General features: G+C 42.8%; 1 protein-coding gene across 5 annotated transcripts in view; it reads left to right on the top strand.

Annotated features, from left to right (window-relative positions):
- The window catches only part of LOC137369795 (receptor-type tyrosine-protein phosphatase mu-like), a 991,520-nt gene that overhangs the window by 813,322 nt on the left and 155,900 nt on the right, over positions 1-22,298 (top strand). For all 5 annotated transcript variants that reach the window (XM_068031279.1, XM_068031278.1, XM_068031276.1 and 2 more), the window contains 2 exons: positions 8,344-8,495; positions 8,582-8,659. In XM_068031279.1, the coding sequence (XP_067887380.1) occupies positions 8,344-8,495; positions 8,582-8,659 (230 nt within the window). The remainder of the gene's footprint in view (positions 1-8,343; positions 8,496-8,581; positions 8,660-22,298) is intronic.

The following is a 22,298-nucleotide window of genomic DNA, read 5'->3' as shown; positions in this document are numbered from 1 at the left end:
TCAATGGCATTACCATCGTTGAATCCCCCACTATCAGTATCCTAGGGCCTACCATTGACCAGAAACTGAACTGGAGTAGCCATATAAATACCATGGCTACAAGAGCAGGTCAGAGGCTAGGAACCCTGCGATGAGTAACTCACCTCCTGACCCCCCAAAGCCTGTCCACCATCTACAAGGCACAAGTCAGGAGTGTGATGGAATACTCTCCACTTGCCTGGATGGGTGCAGCTCCAACAACACACAAGAAGCTCGGCACCATCCAGGACAAAGCAGTCCACTTGATTGACACCCCATCTACAAACATTCACTCCCTCCACCACGGACGCACAGTGGCAGCAGTGTGTACCATCTACAAGATGCACTGCAGCAATGCACCAAGGCTCCTTAGACAGCACCATCCAAGCCCGTGACCTCTACCAACTGGAAGGACAAGGGCAGCAAATGCATGGGAACACCACCACCTGCAAGTTCCCATCCAAGTCACACACCATCCTGACTTGGAACTATATCGCCATTCCTTCACTGTCGCTGGGTCAAAATCCTGGAACTCCCTTCCTAACAGCACTATGGGTATACCTACCTCACATGGACTGCAGCAGTTCAAGAAGGCAGCTCACCACTACCTTCTCAAGGGCAATTAGAGATGGGCAATAAATGCTGGCCTGGCCAGCGACACCCACATCCTATGAATGAATAAAAAAAAAAATCTCCCTGTCAGTTGGCAGGGTATCAGGCAGTCCAGGAATTCACTTCTGATAGATGGTGCAACATGTTGCTCGGTGGTTCAGGGAGACATTCCTTGTGTGCCAAAGTATTTCTTCACTTCAGTTTATTTCATTAATGATAGAAACAGGAGCTCAAAACTGATTCTACTATTTTGACTCACACTAAAGCCACACCCTAATATTATGTTTGGTACGGAGCACATTATTTCCAGAATTTGCACTTAGTTGGGACAGACATGAGTTTTCAACTGATTGTTTATTTAAAAATGTAGAAAACTTGTGGCACAGGAGGAGGCCGTTCTGCCCATCATGTCTGTGTTGGCCTAAAAAGAGCAATGCAGCCTCATTTCACTTTCCAACTCTTGGTCCATAGCCCTGTAGGTTATGGCACTTCAAGTGCATATCTAAGTATTTTTTTTAAGTGTGACAAGGACTTCTGCCTCTATCACCCTTTCAGGCAGTGAGTTCCAGACTCTCACCACCCACTGGGTGAAATATTGCTCCTCAATGTCTGCTTGTGAAGTTTCTGGTTGTGTGATCTTGGCTTAATATTTGTTCACTTTAGTCACATAACCTGAAATAACAGGCTGTCTGCTCAAACGTCCAATTCAGCATAGCCCTTTCAAGTTATATTTCTTTCTAATATGAAGGTAGGATGAGAGGGTGGCGCAGTTAGGGAATGGCCTTCTGTCTGTAAGACATGGTTCAAATCAGTCTGCTTAATTGGACAAAAGTCTCCTCAGACTATTAGCTGTAAAGATTTTATGTGAAGTCCTGTTGGGAAGTCTAAATCCAGTTCCTCATAAGCGTATTGACAAGGTCTCATGCTTACAAAGCTGTAGTTCATAGTCACTCAATAGACACCCTCATTCAGAGAGAATCCAGGATGTCTAATGAATGGAATGGAAAATTTGCTATTAAGGGGGCTGTGGAGGTTGAAACTGAGGCAGAATGTTGGGCAAAAGTAGAGGGAGCTTTGCTCTGTATCTAGGGATATATCAGACTGTGTAGTGACTGTGTGCACTCATACTGAAAATGGAAAAGTGTCCCATTCCTCTCACCATGCTAAGGACAAAATTCACTAAAAAAAAAGACTAGGAGCTTAGGTTGCTGAGCTGATAAGAAAAATTCTTTGCAGCACCATCTGAAGATATTATGATCTGAAGATATTCAAATCCCACAGTCCTTAGAGCTCCCAAGCACTGGAATTATCCAGTTTGTCACAAGTGAAATGAAGCAGATTCCATTATTGTAGAGCGAATATGTTTTTATTTAATACATAGCTTAAGAATCTTCCTCTTCAAAAAGATCAGTGAGGTTAAACCAATTGTGCTGCATGATTACGTGACCCAGGCATTTTGATAGCAGGTTTCTGGCTTAGTTTCACTCCAATGCTGTCTTTAATAATCCAGTATCTCCAATGTGAAAAGCTTTCACTTTATCTTGCTCCATGTTCACCATTCCAGCTCACTGAATGGCCAAGATCATTTCTGAAAGTGTCTGTATCCTTTGTGAATATTTTGTTTTGTGTGCGTCTATACTGTTTTTAAACAGTCTGGTGCTGTCTGTTGTTAAATTAATGTGCAGTGCCGCACAGCAACGTTAGGAGTGGCCAATTGAGAAAGACTATGACATATGACTATGTACAATCTCTTAGTCTGGTCTCCTTCTCTCTTCCAGGCCTGAAATTCCCAATTTCTTTTGCACTCAACCATGTTGCAGCAGCTCCCAGACCCCACCCCAGTACTGGCCAGAATGGTGGTTCTGGATTATCAGGACATCAGCAGGAAGACCAGCTAACCAACTAACTTGTAGTAGGCACTCACTTGCAGCTCAGTACCCACCCCAGCTCACTTTTGAGATCCTGTCCCCCTTTCTGTTCTACCTTCCCCTCCCATCTCAAATCTTGGCCCCAGTTTTTTCTCTCTCACCCATGGTATAGCAGCTGCCAGGTGTCCTCTTTGCCACAGTCTCCTCCCACCTCTAACATGTTGACTGCCAGTTTGCTTTATGGTATGTCTTTCAAGAAGATAAAATACACAACCTCAGTAGATCAGTAAAATAACATGTTAGACATATATAGAGTGTGAGAAACAAGAGAGTATCTAACCATCTCCCCTTGACATTCAATGGCATTACCATCACTGAATCCCCCACTATCAACATTCTGAGGGCTACCATTGACCAGAAACTGAACTGGAGTAGCCATGTAAATACCGTGGCTACAAGAGCAGGTTAGAGGCTAGGAATCCTGCAGCGGGTAACTCACCTCCTGACTACCCAAAGCCTGTCCACCATCTACAAGACACAAGTCAGGAGTGTGTTGGAATACTCTCCACTTGCCTGGATGGGTGCAGCTCCAACAACACTCAAGAAGTTTGACACCATCCAGGACAAAGCAGCCCGTTTGGCACTCCATCCACAAACATTCACTCCCTCCACCACGGACGCACAGTGGCAGCAGTGTATACCATCTACAAGGTGCACTGTAGCAACACACCAAGGCTCCTTAAACAGCACCTTCCAAACCCATGATCTCTACCAACTAGAAGGACAAGGGCAGCAAATGCATGGGAACACCACCACCTGCAAGTTCCCCTCCAAGTCACACACCATCCTGACTTGGAACTATATCGCCATTCCTTCACTGTTGCTGGGTCAAAATCCTGGAACTCCCTTCCTAACAGCATTGTGGGTGTACCTACCTCACATGGACTGCAGCAGTTCAAGATGGCAGCTCACCACTACCTTCTCAAGGGCAATTAGAGATGGGCAATAAATGCTGGCTTGCCCAATGACACCCACATCCCATGAATGAATTAACAAAAATAAAGAGGAAAAGGAAAGAGAGACTTACTTAAAGAGAGAAAAATAATGCTAAGAAGAGTCGGAGACAAATGCAGAGAGATAAATACACTGACAGAAAGTGTGTGAGAGCCATACTGAAAGGAATGAAAACAGCAGAAAGACAGAGACGGTGAGAAAACTGTATCGTGAAACACAAGCATGAGAAAAAATTACCTTTTTTGTCTGTGCGCAGTGCTACAACAACAATTTGCATTTATATAGGTCTGGCAGCATCTGTGTAGAGAGAAGCAGTTAACGTTTCAGGTCAATGACCCTTCATCAGAACAACTGACGCTAAACATTCTGTACTCAGCAAAGGACTCCGTTTTATCCCTTTACCCCCACCCCCGCCCACTTCAATGAAGTTCTGATGAAAGGTCACTGACCTGAAACGTTAACTCTGCTCTCTCTCCACAGGTGCTGCCAGACCTGCTGACTATTTCGAGCATTTCTTGTTTTTATTTCAGATTTTCAACATCTACAGTATTTTGCTTTTATATTATTGCATTTATGTAGTACATCTAACATAATGAAATGTCCCAAGGCACTTCACAGAAATGTTATTAATTAAAATTTAAAATGATACTATGACAGAACACCGAAGGTTTCCTCAAAGAGGTAGGATTTTCTTAAAGGAGAAGAGGGAGTTGGAGAGTTTTAGGGAGGGAATGCCATAGCTTAGGGCCTTGGCAGCTGAAGGCACGGCTGCTAATGGCAGAGCAATAGAAATAGCACATGCGCAAAAGGGCGAAATTGGAGGAGAGCATAAGGTTTTAGAGCTGGAGGAGGTTACAGAAATGGGGGTGGGGGATGGGGGGGGTAACCGGTGATCAACCAATATCTGTAGCTTTTTTAAATTACTTCTTTTCTGGATATTTTGCATGTTATTAACAATAAGATGGTCAGGGAAAAAATTACAAACAAACCCTAGGGAGTTTTGGATAGGTTTCTGGTTTGGCAGCCTGGTAATTTATACACAAATGCTCATTTTGAGTGCTGGGACCTCTCTTTGTGCCTACTGAGGAGCAGGAACTATGTTTTCCAGATCATTAACTTAGCATAGGAAATTAGTTTGCTGCATGAAACTAAAAATCTGAAATGTGCCATATAAGATCCTCATGCAATAAGGCACCTTGAAGATGTCTCACTTAATTGTTTGCTATTTCAAGGAATTAAATAATTGAGTGTATCAAAATTCCTCCTCTTTGCACTGGACCCAGAATATTAATTCTGCATTTAAATAAAAGAGATAAATATGAACATTGCCACCCTGGGTTGTATAATGTACATTAAATGCAGCAGGATCCAACGCAGTAAAAAACAGTTTTCTTAAACGTAAAATTGTACATTGGTTAATCTATTAGCTTCCTGTTGCTTTTTTACATTAGGTGGCAGTTTCAGGCAACAGAAATTATGTACCATATTGAATACTAATGCCGCTTAAATGAATAAATGAGCCTTAGAGTTGCAACGCCACAGCATTAGCTGTGAGATGTCGTCCATAATTGTCATCATTTTCACTGGCAAATAAAGAGTACTGTAGAGGATGAATATTCCATGTATACTTTTGTATAATAAAAGCAAAATACTGCAGCTGCTGGAAATCTGAAATAAAAACAAGAAATGCTGGAAATACTCAGCAGGTCTGGCAGCATCTGTGCAGAGAGAAGCAGAGTTAACGTTTCAGGTCAGAGACCCTTCTTCAGAACTTTTGTATAAATGTGTATTATTGAGAAAATTGTGAAGGATCAAGGTGCAGGACATTTCTGTGCTTGAAAAGAGCAGGAAATGATCAGGTAAATTAGGATGTGGTGATTTGGTGATGCCCACCTTTGGTTGCAAAAGCTGTAGATTGTTGGAGAAATGGAAGGCTGTAGGAAGTATGAGATCCCACAGTATTGCGATCCGGGAAAGCAGAGTTGGGAGCAGGAAGACGTGTGTGATTTAAATACAGTGAGGGTGCAGGGATGCAGAAAAACATTCAGAATGGTCTGGTTAAGTGTTTTTGCAAAATGGAAGGAATGAGCAAGGAGACATCAGAGGAGCAGTGACCATAGCAGATGAGAAAGATTGTGACATGATTAGATAAATTGTAGATGAAGAAAGAAAGAAGAAACAACTTCCATACATTACGTTACACAACTTCAGGACATCCCAAAGCAATTTAAGCTGTTGAGGTAATTTTGAATCTCGTTATTGTTGTAGGGCAGGAACACGATACAGCCATAAATTTAGAAAGGTCCTTAAGGAGCTTGCTGGAGACCTCTCCAAGCATACCTCTAGGTAAATTGTTTTACTGCCTGATTCTCCAGCATGCAGTACGATCGCTTGCGCCTCCTTCAATTAAATATTGCCAACTCGGAGCTGGGTATCTTTGTGTGTGTGTGTGTGTGTGTGTTTATGCGGTTGGGTATATGTGTGAGTGTGGGTATGTTTAGGTGCATGGGTGTGTGTGGGTATGTTTAGGTGCATGGATATGTGTGAATGAGGGTTCGCTTAGGTGTGTGGAGGTATGTGTCGGTGGATGGGTATGTGTTTGAGTTTGGGAATGTGTAGATGTGTGGGGTGTGTGAGTTTGGGTACGTGTCGGTGTGCGGGTATTTTGTTTTGATTCTTCCATGGGTTGTGAGCGTTGCTGGAGAAGATAGCATTTGTTGCCCATTCCTAATTGTGCTTGAGAAGGTTGTGGTGAGCTGCCTTTTTGCTGCAGTCCGTGTGGACTGTACACCCACAGTGCTTTTAAGAAGGGAGTTCCAGGTTTTTGAACCAGTGACAGTGAAGGAATGGTGATATTGTTCCAAGTCAGGATGATGTGTGGCTTGGAGGGAAACTTGCAATTGGTGGTGTTCCCATGCATCTGCTGCCCTTGTCCTTCTAGGGTGTTGAGTACATGGGTTTGGGAGATACTGTCGAAGAAAGCTTGGTGAGTTGCTGCAATGCATTTTACTTATGGTAAACACTGCTGCCACTGTGTACCAGTGGTGGAGGGAGTGAATGTTTAAGGTGGCGAATGGGATGCCAATCAAGCAGGCTGCTGTATCCTGGATAGTGTCCAGCTTCTTGTATGTTTAGGTCCGTGCATATGACTGTGAGTTTGGGTTTGTGCATTGTGTGTGTATGTCCATACACATGTATGTGTTTCTATATTTTATAAGTTGTGAATAAGTGTATTTGCATTACATATAAATATCAGGAAAATCAATCACGGAAATATAGAAAAGGCTGCTATGTTGAGGAAAACTTATACAGGAGTTCTTCATTTCTAATCTCTTAACAAGTAGAAATGATTTCAGTTAGGAGATGAGCAAGTGTTAGATAGTCTGGTCACTCCTAACTATTATAGCAAAGCAGCCATGGGGCAATGCAGTTTTTTAAATGAATCCAGCAGGTTGCACTCTGTTATTCAGCTCAAACGCCTCACAAATCACTTCGTGTTAGAATATGACAAAACATGACCGAAACCACACAATTGCAGTGGAACTAATTTGCATTGGAATATGCAGTAGAGGCTGGGGTTGCTACTCAGCAATTTTTTATCTTTGATTCAAATTGACTTTTACTTCCAAAGCAAAGGGTTGCTTTGGATTTTCAAATGGACTGTAGGAAAAATTACTGTAAATATTTTTTTTTACAAAACTGCAGTTTATACAAAATTCTTTATAGAATATTCCAGAAAGAAAAACTGGTCTATGATAATATTTCAAGCAGGGAAGTTAGATTATAAAGCATTGCAGAAACTGCAGCAAGTTGATTGTTAACATTGGAATTAATTTGTGCGCCACTGGAACTGCTCATTTAGAGCAGAATCTTATCAACCGCGTGGAGGCGGTTTTGGAGGTGGCAGTGTTTCTGAAAGTTGGACGTCCGTTTGTCTACCCATTGTATTCCCGCCTCCGAGCGATCTTGCCGGAGGCGGGGTACGACTGGCAGTGGCAGGTAGCCAATTAGCATCAATTAAGTGCGCATTTGGGGGTCAATTGGTGACACCAACGGTATCTTCCTGAATGTAGAATGCCCTTCGCTGAGGCCTAAACCCAATAGGTGCCTGGAGGCAGCCTCCAAGTACTAGGCCGGGGGGGGGTGCCATTGACGCTTCCTTTAAATCCTCTCATCCTGATGCCACGGTGATCAGAGGGCCCCAACTGTGACCGCATGCCATTCTTGTACGGGGCTCCTCCTCTGTGGCCACACTTTATCTTAGAAGTTCTAAAGTCTTCAGAGGGCGCCACCATGTTGAGATGCCCTTGTGTTTTCTGTCCTACATCAGCAGCTCCCACATCTCCCAGTGCGGCTGCTGGCCGCCCACAGCCTCGGGCGTTGCCATTGGCCCTCCCACCTGCACAGCCCGCACACCATCCGTAATTGGCCTGTTAATTTGCCACCTCTGGGAAGATGGCACAGCCGGGCGAACCTGAGACATCATTGGGGTTGGGACCCAGAAATGGTCCTGGCCTGTATTTAAAAACAATGTCTGTCGCCTTTGGACTCTCTCAAAAAAAGGCAATGTTTTGTTAATGAACTGGTAGCTTGGTGTTTTTTTATTTGTTCCCAGGATGTGAGCAATATTGGGCAAGGCTGCGTTTATTGTTCATCCTGAGTTGTCCTGAGAAGGTGAAGAGGAATCTTCTCCTTGAACAGCTGCAGTCCTTGTCAGATAACTTCAACTGAAGAGACAAAATATCCAGAATTCAGATGTTTTGTTCAGTGTTTTGTTCAAGTTTCATTAAAAGTTAATTGTGTGCTTTATTTTTCCCCTTAATGTTTCAAGAAAACTAGCAAAGAAGCGAAAAGATACCCTGAGCAGCACCCGGCAGGAGATGACTGTGATGGTAAATTCAATGGACAAGAGTTTTGCCGAGCAAGGTACTAACTGCGATGAGGCTTTCTCCTTCATGGATACGCACAATGTGAATGGGAGAGGTGAGTTAATAAGACATTCCATTGCTCAATGAGACTGCTCCCAAACTCGGTAAATCACTGAACCATTCTTTCCCATTTTCTTTCAGCCATGTCCTCACCATCCTCATTTACTGTGAAGACAAATACACTGAAGAGCCCATCTATACAGAATTCCTACTACCCAGGTAGTTGAGTTGCTTGCTCTTATAATGTAGTTTCGTTGTTTGTCAGTTCATGATTTTTGGTCCTTTTGAGAAGGGCATTATAGACTTAAGGCATAATGGTTCTATTCTGGATTGTTTCAGGAATAATTTCTCCTGCAATATGTGGGAAGTACAACTTGTAGGCAGGTGAAATGTTCCCTGTCTGGTGGGCCGATGACTATTCAAGTGCTACTCAAGTCATTCCTGCAACTTAGCACCCAATTTATGGTTTCCTTTTAGTTTAATGTGGTGTTTTTCATGGCCAACAGTGAGATAAAATCAATAAATCTACACCAAAGCTGCTCCAATAGTCCATGAGCGACCAAGTTGCTAATGAGTTATATGTAGATTTTCTTACGGTTGGGGAGATTGATCACATCATATGCTGGGTTTAATATATTCAATGTATTGTTTGAGAATCGTTTTAAAACAAAGTTACAGTTTATTGCCTTCAAAGGGGCACAGCTAGTTGCAAAATAAAACCTTTGAGGTTCCCAGATCATAGGAGTTGTATAAATGCAAAGTGCAACTGAGGACTAAATATAGTTACAGAATGTATTGATGCCACTCTGAAAATGGCACACTTAGCATCCTGTGGCTAAAAACAGGATAATTGCATTATTTGAAAAAAACCTACTTCAGTTTTCTCCCCTTCTCTACTGGAGGCACTGACTCATACAGTTCTGTGGCACTTCCGTCAAGTGATCATTGTTCAGGTGTGAGTGTAGACATTGTTCTTCGTGGGTGAGTATAGAAAGAATAGTTTTCTGACACTGTCACTGAGATTCTCACAGGCGAGCTAAATCCTATCCTCACCTGTTGTCCACGCTTTCCAACAGGTAAACTGGATAGAAATCAGGAGCAGAACCTTGGCTGATTTGTTTCTCTCCCTCCTCCCTGGACTCTGAGGTTAATTATAGTGCATTTAGCACCTCACCGGCTGAGATCAGCTCAGAGATTAGATGGGATCAAGCCATCGAGAGAACCAAAATAGTTTACTGGTATTTAAAAAGTACAGAGCAAAAACTTCTAGGGGTTTGTTTTAACTTTGTGCAATAGCGATTCAGCGGTCCCTTTACTATCTCCCCAATTTTTATTTCCACAATCGCTACACCCACTTTACACTATCGCATAAAGTCGAACTCTTTCTCAGTTGTCTATATCTTGAAATCCAATTATTTTCCAATGGGAATTCCCTACTCACTTTGGGAACATTGGATGGGAAAGAATTAACCTATTCCTCAACATAAACCTCTTCCTGAAGGAATTCAAATCGGTTTTGGTGAAGTACCAGTGAAGATATTAATTTTGAAATACGGAATATAGGAATGTTTGCACTTCTGAATAACAGCCTTCGCTTTAAATTGTAGAGAGTAATTTGCCATCGACACTCTTTAAGAGATGATGGTGTGAGTGTTTGTTTCCCCTTGATGCGTTCATTAGCAACAAAAGCCTGTTTCCTGGATACGAGCCTGTTTCGATATTACCTGCAGCACAAAGACTTGTTTTGATTTCACTGCATGCCAAGTTCTGCACAAATGAAAAGCTCCAGTTTTATGTATTTCTTCCTACTTGTGCATAATGTAGTGTGCCACATCATCCTGTTTAGAATAACACTCTTAAAGCTTGGTTTTGTTCTATGCTGACAATCTGTCCATTAGTATAAGTGCTGTGAGAATAATGATGCAGTTTGCATCTATTATCACATGTGTCCAGGTACAGTTACAGTTAAATACAGCGTTGAGCAAATAGCAAGAATGCTCCTCGGGCCTGCTTTTCTACACATAATCTGCGCTAAAGGCAAAAGGAAACAGTACATAGCAACCTGTCACCATAAGTTCTCTTCCGTTCCAATTTTTCCCCCTTGGCTCCTGAAAGCAGCAACTTATTTTTGGTACTGGGATGCGAAACCACGGGCATGTTTTTGTATTCTTTCTCCGGATGTGGGCATCATTGGTAAGGCCAGCATTCATTGCTCATCCCTAATTGTCCTTGAGAAGCCTTCCTGAATACAACTGAGTAGCTTGCTAAGCCATTTCAGAAGGCAGTTAAGAGCCAACCATATCGGTGTGGGTCTGGAGTCACATACAGGGTAAGGACAGCAGATTTCCTTCTCTAAAGGGCATTAGATGGGTTTTTATGACAATCTGGTAGTTGCATGGCCTCTAACACTTTTTATGCCAGATTTTATGTAATTAATGCTGCTGAGATGGGATTTCAACTCATGTCTGGATTACTAGTCCAATAACATAACTATGCAACCATACGCTATAGATACCCTATGATACTTCAGCCAATAGGCCTTTATTTTTCATATCTGAACTCAGACAGGGAATATTGGCAGGAACCATGGAAGGAAGCTGAGCAGAGTATCAAAGCCCAATCTTGCTGCCCTTTGGCATTCAAATGCATGCATTTTTAGTGGGAGGGGAGATGGGATGGCAGAAAGACCACTGGACAGCAATGGTGTACAGGAACCCTGCCTGACTTTTTTGTTGGCCTTCCTATTCCAGTGTTGCTGAAGACGATTCTAGTGCTCTCAATGCTACCTTAACTGAGATCAGCTAACTCTGCATAAACAAGAGCTTAGGCCTGGCCTATAAACATCAGTAATACAATGCATTAATAACAGTATTAGCTTGCTGTTCAAACCATATCACAAACTTGACAATATGGCATGTTGTAACAAATCCAAATCTATTGTATAAGGGATTACGGAGACATGACACAATCCCTGTGCATCTACATAATTAGTCATTGGCTTTTAAGAAATGGATGCAGTGGACCATTTGACAGCAGTGCAGTGTTACAGTGGCATGACACAGAACAGAAGGGTTGTACATTTCCTACTTGGTGAATTCTTGATCTATGCTAGGTTGCTGAGTTTGGAGGATGGAAGAGACTGCAACAACATTATTCATTTATATAGCGCCTTTAGCAAAGGAAAACATAAGGTGCATCACAGATACACAACAAAGCAAAAATTGGCACCGAGCCTAAGTATTAGGACAGGTGACTAAAAACTTGGTCAAAAATGTAAGTTTTAAGCACTGTTTTCTTCACCTCTTTCTCCTCCTTTGACCAAGCTTTTAGTTGCCTTCCCTATTATCAACTTCTTTGGCTCAGTGTCAACTTTTGTCTGATTATGCTTCTGTGAAGCTCCTCATGCTGTTTTACTACTTTAAAAGCAGTATATAAATACAAGATGTTGAAGTTATCAATACATCTCACGCTCTCCATAGGGAATGAAATAAAACTCCGGAATATTCATTTCCACATCTGCACTATAAACACTGGCCTGTTGCACTCCACAGGAAACAACTCACCTCCTGCGTCCACAGCTCAAGCAGCACAGGGGTTGTTGTGTCATGTCTCCTTAATCCCTTATACAATAGATTGTTTGTTGGTAAACCAGATATCCTTCGGATTTGTTACAGCATGCCATATTGCCAAGTCTGTGATATGGTTTGAACAGCAAGCTAATACTGTTATTAATGCATCAAGCTTTTTTCTTGATATGAAATACAGTGGATTCCATTTATTGGTATTCACTTCCTGCTTACTGTCCTTAATTCTGTACTGCCTTACATCCGCATTTGTTTTTTCTTCCCCTTCAACGCTGTTACTTTTAATTATCAATCCCTGCCTAGTGTCATGGCCCGACGTTACATTGCAAATTTCAAAACTGATTTCCTGCCATCCCTCGAGCACCAGTGGCCACATCTCATAGGAACATAAGAACCTTCCTTCCTTCTTCCCACTCTTTTTCTTCCTTCTATAATCAACAGTCTTTCAAAACTCAAGCTTGGCATTGTCTGATCACTACTTTCTGATTTACCACGTATTCTCGGTTACTTGTTTCAACCTTTGAGCTGTCTTGCGCTATGGAACTTAATCCTTACCTAAGTTTCTCAATAAGGTCCATAACATTTCAGCTATGAAGAGAAACTGGATCGGCTAGGGTTGTTTTCCTTAGAGCAGAGAGGGTTGCGGGGGCACCTGATTGAGGTATACAAAATGATGAGGGGCATTGATAGGATAGATAGGAAGAAACTTTTTCCCTTAGAGGAGGGATCAGTAACCAGGGGGCATAGATTTAAGGTAAGGGGCAGGAGGTTTAGAGGGGATTTGAGGAAAAATGTTTTCGCCCAGAGGGCGGTTGGAATCTGGAACACACTGCCGAAGAGGTGGTAGAGGCAGGAACCCTCTCAACATTTAAGAAGTATTTGGTGCTTGATGGCCAGCACAGACATGATGGGCCGAAGGACCTGTTTCTATGCTGTATAATTCTATGACTCTATGACCACAACTGGCAATTATACGTGAACGTAGCAAAGGTAGGGAGAAGGGAAAAGAGACACAGCAAGTCAGGGATGATTCTGGATTATGTTGACTTTGAGTGGCACCCACGACCAACTTAGCTCGAAATATCAATTTCTAATCCACCTCCAGTATCTTATTTGTAAGTGTTGAAATTGATGTCAGTGTAAAGCATTATTGAAATTGAGAGATAGAAGGGAGCCATGTTGAGAGTGTGGTACAGCACTTGCACACTACATGTATCCTTGATATAACTGATGTTGTTGGTGTTCAGAAATGGTGCTCAAGTGCTCAAATCAAATAATGTTGGAAGTAAGGGGTTAGATTACGTATTTCAAGGTGGAGCCAAACAAATTGCTGAAACAGTGCAGCACTGAGATGCCATATTCTGACTTGCATGAAACAAGCTTTAAGGGAGAGGCTTTGGGGAGACAGCTAATGTCTTCACTTAAAGGCAATTTGAGTAAATCATTTCCCCCCACGTTCTAGGTTTTTGGCCATTGCACTGCTCCACCAGCACTGAAGGTGGCAGAGAAAGCGAGCAAGAGCAACTTAGGGCTGCCAGTTATATCAGGCCACTTCCATACCTATTGTCATTTGGTCCAGTGTGCATAATTCTGTGCTGTATTTGACCAGAAAGATATGGACTGGGACAGGGGTGGAATCAGAGGAGGGGGCCAAAGACGATGGCTTCAGTCTTTCCAATGTTTAACTGGAGAAAATTGGCTCATAGTGGGCTGGACATGACATTTACTCATCAATTAGAGCTGTGACAGGCATGTGTGGCATACTGTCAGTTCCCGCTGCTCCACTACATAGCTTGTTCTCTGCACCAAGCATAGCTACTGTCAATAATAGGGATGCCTAAGAAAGTTGAGGTTTATAAGGGAGGCTGGACGTGGCAAAGATCTCTAGCACAGCTAGTGGCCATCAAACTCAGCACGGCTCTCAATTTTCACATGTTGGGCTCCTTCCAGGTTAGCACTAAGAGTATTTCCAGTGTCAGCCAATTATGTATCTAGCAGACCACAGTTACATTATTCAGCAGGGTCAAATACTTTATCACTTTCAGTATTTACTGACAGCAACAAACTACAAGGGCAACAGTGTTCTGGAGAACAGCTGACTCTCTTAGACTTTAGCAAGTCGTCACTAACCACTCATATTGTTATTTAAGCCTTTATATTGTACCCGATATTACTAAATAGGTATTATTTTTTATCACAATGTGGACACTTGTGTGACCAACACAGAATCATTCTGGGTAATGCCTGTCCCTGGAACCTTGCATGGTGCCTTCATTTTAAGACAGCTATCTGTGCTACCCTTGTTTGAAAGGTGATAGATAGTTGTAGAATGATAGCAGGAAGATGAAGGCTGCAGTATACAGTACCTCAAGTGTTCAAGAGACCCCACACGCTTACCTCAATTCTGGGGCTTTTTCCATTGCTGCTCTTCCCGCTGGGTGCAGTCCCAGCAGTAGCCACCGCTCCCAGTGGTGCCGCTGGGACTGAAGAGCTGCCAGCCCGCTGATTGGCCGGCAGCTCTTGGAGGCAGGACTTCCTGCCTCAGAGGGGCAGAAGTCCCGCCAGAGGCCAATAAAATCACAGCGTGGCTTCCAAACCCAGCAGAGGCGATTTTGGCCCCAACTTTTTGGCTGGTGTGTGGGGCCGAGCCCTGATGTAAAATTCCGGCCATGAGTTCAAATCCCATCACAGCATCTGGGGAATTTTTCAGTTAACTAAATGTGGAATTTTTAAAAAGTATTATCAGTAATGGTGACACTGAAACTAGCAGATTGTTGTAAAAACCTGTCTGGCCCACTAATGTCCTTTTGGAAAGGAAATCTGCTGTCCTTACCCAGTCTGGCTGACTCCAGACCCACAGCAGTGTGACCTAGCAAGCCACTTATTTGCATTTAAAAGTTACAAAAATGCCAAACAATAAAACCGGATTAACCACCTGGCATTGACACTGATATTGCACCATGTACTTCGCATGCACATATGTCGGACGTTTGCGAGCAACAGGTTGTGGTAGATAATGGGCTGACTGAGAGTAGACCAAGTGATCGTGAAGATCCAGATAAGGCCATTTATCCCAAAGGTCAACTGCCGAAAGTTGAGACTAGAGTGACATAATATGCCAGAAGGGACGAGGGAATGGAGGGAAGCCACCATTATAGGAAGGGCAGGAAAGGCCACAGGGAAATACAAACATTGGCTGAATGTGCAAAACAAGGGATGGGATATCAGACCTAGAGATTGGCAGAAGGAAGTGAAAATGTGGAAGGACAGAAAACATAGTGTAACTTCAGACCGTGGGCCTGAAGATGATCATAGTTCAAGGAAAAGTTCACGAACATGTGAAAGGAAGTCTGGTTGTAGGAGGGACAGGTCGAGTAGTAGCTGTCCAGAAAGGGATAGGAAATCTAGTAGGGGACATGGTTTCACTAGAGCAAGGACCAGAGAGCAGGCGAGGGGTGCTACAAGAAGTCGGAGCCCTTACAATAGAGAAGTTCTAGTGGCTACTAACAAGTTAGATGGTAAATTGATAAAGGATGTCAAGCAAAAAGAGCCTGACAGTTGGAGAGAGTTTGGCTTATACACGGAGGTGCCAGATAGACCACAGCATTGTTCCATAGATGGATCTCAACAGAGAAAGTACTTCCCGATGGTACGTATAAAGCTAAGGCCAGACTTATAGCTCAGAGATTTGAGGAATAATTAGGCGACCAAGAAGTTAGAGTGGACTCTCCAACAGCAGGAAAAGCAAGTTTGAGGATTTTCCTAGCCCTTTTAGCGTCACACTCACGGGAATGTAAGTCCATTGACATCAAAGCTGCATTTTTGCAAGGAGAAATTTCAAAGGGAAGTATTTTTAAAGCCACCAAAAGAAGCTGAGATATAGAAGGGAAATTATGGAAACTAAACAAGTGTGTTTATGGACTAAATAATGCATCCAGCGTGTGGTATTTTTCAGTTAGGTCCATCCTACTAAAAGCTGGTTGTATTCAACTAAATGTGGATCCGGCAATGTTTTATTGGTACTGTGAAGAAAAACTAGCAGGCATTTTCTTGATGCATGTGGATGATTTTCTGTGGAGAGGATCTGAGGCATTTGAGAAATTTGTGGTAGATAAAGTTCTGCAGGAATTTGAAATTGGAAATTGGGCTTCCAGAGCTTTTACATATTGGGTTGAATATTAAACAGACTAATTTGGGGGTAACCCTAAATCAACAGTCTCACCGAGAGAGTGTCGATAGAATCCCAATAAATCAAGTCAGATCCTCGCAAAAGGAAGACTCTACAACCAAGGAAGAAGTAGACCAGTTAAGGAGCTTATTTGGGCAGTTGAACTGTTTGTGCACACTAACTCGGCCAGGTGCTTGCTATGATGTATTAGAATTGAGCACCGTGCTGCAAAATGCTACTGTTGGGGAAGTGCTGAAAGCAAATAAGACTTTGAAGAAATTGAGTTTTGACAAATGTACACTCAAGTTTCCAGCATTGGGTAACACAGAAGAAATGAAATTAGTCATTTTTTAGTGACGCCTCACATGCTAATCTTCCCGATGGTTATTCGAGCGCAGCAGGGTTCATTATATTTTTGGTGGGAAGAAATGATAAATGTTGTAAGTTAGCCTGGGAATTGAAGAAAATAAAGAGGATAGTTAAAAGCACCTTAGCTGCCGAGACACTTGCACTGATAGAAGTGATAGGTGTGGGTATGTATTAATCGAGTATTTTAAAGGAACTCTTGTATAAGGGGCATTGGGAGAAAAGTTTTCCTATAGAATGCTGCATACATAACCATTCTCTCTGGGACATTGTCCATTCAACAAAAAGTGTCATGGAAAAGAGGTTAAGGATTGATCTTGTGAGTATAAAAGAAATGTTGGAAAGAAAATAAATTTCTAAAATAAAATGGGTTGACTCAAGTCATCATTGTTGGATTGTTTTACTAAGAGAGGTGCTTGTTTGAAAAAATTGTTGGATGTCTGTGAAGAGGGCTGTCTTGTGTTATGATAAGTTAGGAAAACGTGGAAATTTTTTATGATAAGATTGCTTTTTCTTTAAACAAGTGTTTTAAAGGGGGAATACACAGCATGTTATTGGCTGGTGCTATTGAAAGTTAATGATAAATAATGTAAGATAAGAAAAACGTATCAATAATTATTTTTAATTTCTTTATATATATATATAAGTGCTGTTACGACCAGGTGAGAAAGGTGTCAAGGAGCTTTTTTCTGTTTTCACCTGGTCTTATTGTAACAGGGTTTAAATTTAAACACTGTGTTTTGAGCTCCTCCCCCGCCCTTGGTGAATCCTTGTTCACAACTTTCCAATTATAAGGCAAAGAAATGAGCACACCAGGTTTTCTTAGGTTTAAAGAAGAAAAGTAAAATTTATTAAACCTTAAACTCTAATTCGGTTAACGCCTAGGGATACACGCTGCGCCCCACGCTAGCATGCATACGCGATATGCACATGCAAATAGAGGCAGAAAAAAGAAGAAAAAATAAGATGGAGAGGTTTGAGGCAATCTCTGAAGGTTTTTGTTACTGTGCTTCGAGTTTGCTGTAGGGTCCTTGATTGTAGGTAATCTTGCTTTTCGTTGGGGCCCAGTATTCTTCTTAAACCTTGTTCACTGTAGGAGACTTTTCTCTCTTGGGGTTCATATGTCTTCAATGGTTTCCGAAGCTGGTGAGAGCGAGATGAGAGCAGACAGGAAAGAGGTCTTTTCCAGTCCAGGAGCGAACAGCTTTCTGAGTTTTAACTCTGTGGCTAGTTCAAATTCAAAAAACTCCAACAGTCAACCAGTCATGTGAATAAACTGGGCTGACCACATCTGTTAGTGTGTTCCCCATCTTAGTAGTTAACTTAGAATGCTTCAATGTCTGGTAATCAAAAGTCCATTGTGGATTAAATTGGAGCAGGGAATAATCCCTTTGTCCTTTGAAGTACTGTCTGTTGATATGCTAATGTCTCTCTGCAGCCAAAGTCTCCAATTGTTTTTTAAAGCAAGTTCTTTCTTCACTAACAACAGTTTAAAATCAATGTTCATGTGGCAAAATTAATTTTCCTCATTCTTGGCAGGTGGGGGGCTTGCCTGACAATGTATTTAATTTAAAGAAAAAAGAGTGAATCTGTTAGGGTCTGATGTTCTGTTAACGGATGATAACTACCTGGTAGTTCAATATAATAGGGTGAACAGGTGTTGGGTGTTAATTAGTTAATTGTATTCAAGTCTGTGTATATATCAAGAGCCAGCCAGCACTGGCTGTGGATGTTGTTAGGAGAGAAGAAGTAAGCTCTGTGGCAAGCAATAAACAATCTCCACCAAAGCATCCTAGTCTCAGTGTCTTCTTCACAACTAGGGTTAGAAATTTCTCTAACATTGAGCTTCTTGAGTGTTGTTGGAGCTGCACCCATCCAGGCAAGTGGAGAGTATTCCATCATACTCCTGACTTTTCCCTTTAGATGGTGGACAGGCTTTGGGGAGTCAGGAGGTGAGTTACTCACTGCAGGATTCCTAGCCTCTGACCTAATCTTGTAGCCACGGTATTTATAGTGCTACTCCAGATTAGTTTCTGATCAGTGGTAACTCCCAGGATGTTGATAGTGGGGGATTCAGCGATTGCAATGCCATTGAATGTCAAGGGGAGGTGGTTATTGCCTGGCACTTGTGTGGCGTGAATATTACTTGCCACTTATCAGCCCAAGCCCCAATATTGTCCAGCTGTTTCTGCATTTCTACATGGACTGCTTTGGTATCTGAGGAGTCACGAATGGTACTGAACATTGTGCAATCATCAGTGAACATCCCCACTTCTGACCTTATGATTGAAGGAAGGTCATTGATGAAGCAGCTGAAGATGGTTGGGCCTAGGACACTACCCAGAGGATGTCCTGGAGCTGAGATGATTGACTTTCAACAACCACAACCATCTTCCTTTGCGTGAGGTATGACTCCAACCACTGGAGTGTTTTCCCGTTGATTCCCATTGGCTCCTTGATGCATACTCGGTCAAATGATGTCAAGGGCAGTCACTCTCTCCTTACCTCTTGAGTTCAGCTGTTTTGTTCATGTTTGAACTAAGCCTGTAATGAAGTCAGGAGCTAAGTACCCCTGGTGGAACCCAAACTGAGGGTCACTGAGCAGGTTATTGCTTGACAAGTGCTGCTTGATAGCACAGTCTACGACACATTCCCTCACTTTACTGATGATCGAGAGTAATTGATAGCTTGGTAATTGGCCGGATTAGACTTGTCCTGCTTTTTGTTTTCCACATTGCCAGGTAAATGCCAGTGTTTGTAGCTGTACTTGTACAGCTTGGCTAGGGGTGCAGCTAGTTCTGGAGCATAGGTCTTCAGTACTATTGCCAGAATGTTGTCAGTGCCCATAGCTTTTGCAGTATCCAGTGCCTTCAGTCGTTTCTTGATATCACGTGGAGTGAATCGAATTGACTGAAGACTGGCATCAGTGTTGCTGGGGACTTCAGGAGGGGGCTGTGATGGATCATCAACTTGGCACCTCTGGCTGAAGATTGTTGCAAATGCTTCAGCCTTATCTTTCGCATTGATGTGCTGGGCTCCCCCATCATTGAGGATGGGGATATTTGTGGAGCCACCTCCTCCAGTTTGTTGTTTAATTGTCCACCACCATTTACGACTGGATGTGGCAGGACTGCAGAGCTTAGATCTGATCCGTTGGTTATGGGATTGCTTAGCTCTGTCTATCGCATGCTACTTATGCTGTTTGGCATGCAAGTAGTCCTGGGTTGTAGCTTCAGCAGTTTGACCCCTCATTTTGGGGTATGCCTCCTGCTGCTACTGACATGCCCTTCTGCCGCCTTCTTTGATGATAATGGTAGAGTGGGGGATATGCCAGGCCATGAGGATACGGATTGTGGTAGAGTGCAATTCTGCTGCTGCTGATGGCTTACAGTGCCTCATGGATGCCCAGTTTTGAGTTGCGAGATCTGTTCGAAATCTATCCCATTTAGCACGGTAGTAGTGCCACACAACACGATGGAGGGTATCCTCAATGTGAAGATGTGACTTTATCTCCACAAGGACTCCTACCAATACTGCCATGGACAGATGCATCTGTGGCAGACAGATTGGTGAGGACAAAGTTAAGTATGTTTTTCTCTCTTGGTTCCCTCACTACCTACTACAGACCCAGTCTAGCAGCTATGTCCTTTAGGTCTCGGTCAGTACTGCTACCAAGCCACTCTTGGTGATGGACATTGAAGTCCCCCACCCAGAGTACATTCTATGCCCTTGCCATCCTTAGTGCTTCCTCCAAGTGGTGTTCAACATGGAGTACTGATTCATCAGCTGGGTTGGGGGTGGTGTGTTGATGGACGGTAGGTGTTAATAAGCAGGAGGTTTCCTTGCCCATGTTTGACCTGATGTCATGAGACTTCATGAGGACTCTCAGGACAACTCCCTCATGACTGTATACCAATGTGCTGCCACCTCTACTGGGCCTGTCCTGCCGGTGGGACAGGACATACCCAGGGATGGTAATGGCAGTAATAAAACCAAGAAATGCTGGCTGTACTCAGCAGGTCTGGCAGCATCTGTGGAGAGAGAAGCAGAGTTAACGTTTCAGGTCAGTGACCCTTCTTCAGAACTGACAAATATTAGAAATGTAAAAGGTTTTAAGCAAGTAAAGCGGGGGTGGGGCAAGAGATAACAAAAGAGAAGGTGCTGATCGGACAGAGTCACCGAGAATAACTGATTTTTGTTACATGACCTTCTGGTCAGTTATTCTCTGTGACCTTGTCCTAGCTACACCTTCTCTTTTGTTATCTCTTGCCCCACCCCGCTTTACTTGCTTAAAACCTTATACACTTCTAATATTTGTCAGTTCTGAAGAAGGGTCTCTGACCTGAAACGTTAGCTCTGCTTCTCTCTGCACAGATGCTGCCAGACCTGCTGCGTATTGCCAGTATTTCTTGTTTTTATTTCAGATTTCTGGCATCTGCAGTATTTTGCTTTAATTTTTATGGTAATGGCGGTGTCTGGGACATTGTAAGATACGATTCAGTGAGTATGACTATGTCAGGCTGTTGCTTGACTAGTCTGTGGGATAGCTCTCCCAACTTTGGCACAAGCTCCCAGATGTTAGTAAGGAGGACTTTGCAGGGTTTGCCGTTGTCGTTTCCGGTACCTAGGTCGATGCCAGGTGGTCCGTCCGGTTTCATTCCTTATTAACTTTATAGCCATTTGATACAACTGAGTGGCTTGCTAGGCCATTCCAGAGGGCATTAAGAGTCAACCACATTGCTGTGGATCTCGTGTCACATGTAGACCAGACCAGGTAAGGACAGCAGATTTCCTTCCCTAAAAGACATTCGTGAACCAGATGGGTTTTTTACAACAATCAATAATGGTTTCATGGCCATCATTAGATCAATAGACTAGCTCTTAATTCCAGATTTATTAATTGAATTCAAATTCCACCCTCTGCTGAACCCATGTCCCCAGAGCAATGCCCTGTGTCTCTAGGTTACCATAATCATAACAAGAACCAATCAGTCCGGTTTTCTTGAGTTAACAAATAGAGGTTAACTTTATTGTACCTAAACCAAAGTAATTAAATAATAAACAACACACCAACTTTCACTCTCACAGACACATTAGGGATTTACGCACACACAAATAGGATAGTGCGGAAAGGTAGATTGGTTGATTTAGAGACCATAAAAAAGGTATACAGTCTGTGGGGTTTGGTGATTCAGTTGGCTTCTAGCTGAATTCATTGGTTCTGAGGCTTTTAGTTTGAAGAGGTAGATGACTAGTTCGGTGAGCCTCTTAGAGATTGTGATGTGGATGATTTCCTCAAATGGGGTTTCTGATTGTAGCTGAAGTGTCCAAAGCTGGTCAGTCAACATGCTGAATTTGAAAGCTTTCAAGCTGGAATAGAGAGAGAGAGAGAGACCCCCATTTAGGGTCTACGCATGTCAGAGTCCAGTTGCTTCTTCTCTGCTGCAGAGAAAACACCAGCTTAAAACCACTGATGACAATCACTCAGTGATTCAAACATAGCAGTTAACAGTATTTCACCTTGCTGAGAGAACAGATAGTTCCTTTAAACTTCTTGGGTCTTTGTTCTGGCTGGGGACTGAGCAGACATTTCGTCTCTCTCCTCACAGTCCTTTGTAATGTAGGATACAGTGTAGCAAACTAGATGGTCATCTTAAGGCTGAAAGTATGATTTTGCTGGCAGCTTGTTCGGCACAGATTCGGTGGGCTGAAGGGCCTGTTTCAGTTCTGTATCTCTAAT

The sequence above is a fragment of the Heterodontus francisci genome, chromosome 5 (assembly GCF_036365525.1).
Source record: "Heterodontus francisci isolate sHetFra1 chromosome 5, sHetFra1.hap1, whole genome shotgun sequence".
Taxonomy (NCBI): domain Eukaryota; kingdom Metazoa; phylum Chordata; class Chondrichthyes; order Heterodontiformes; family Heterodontidae; genus Heterodontus; species Heterodontus francisci.
The sequence above is the reverse complement of the archived record's forward strand: the minus strand, read 5'-3'. Positions and strand labels throughout refer to the sequence as shown.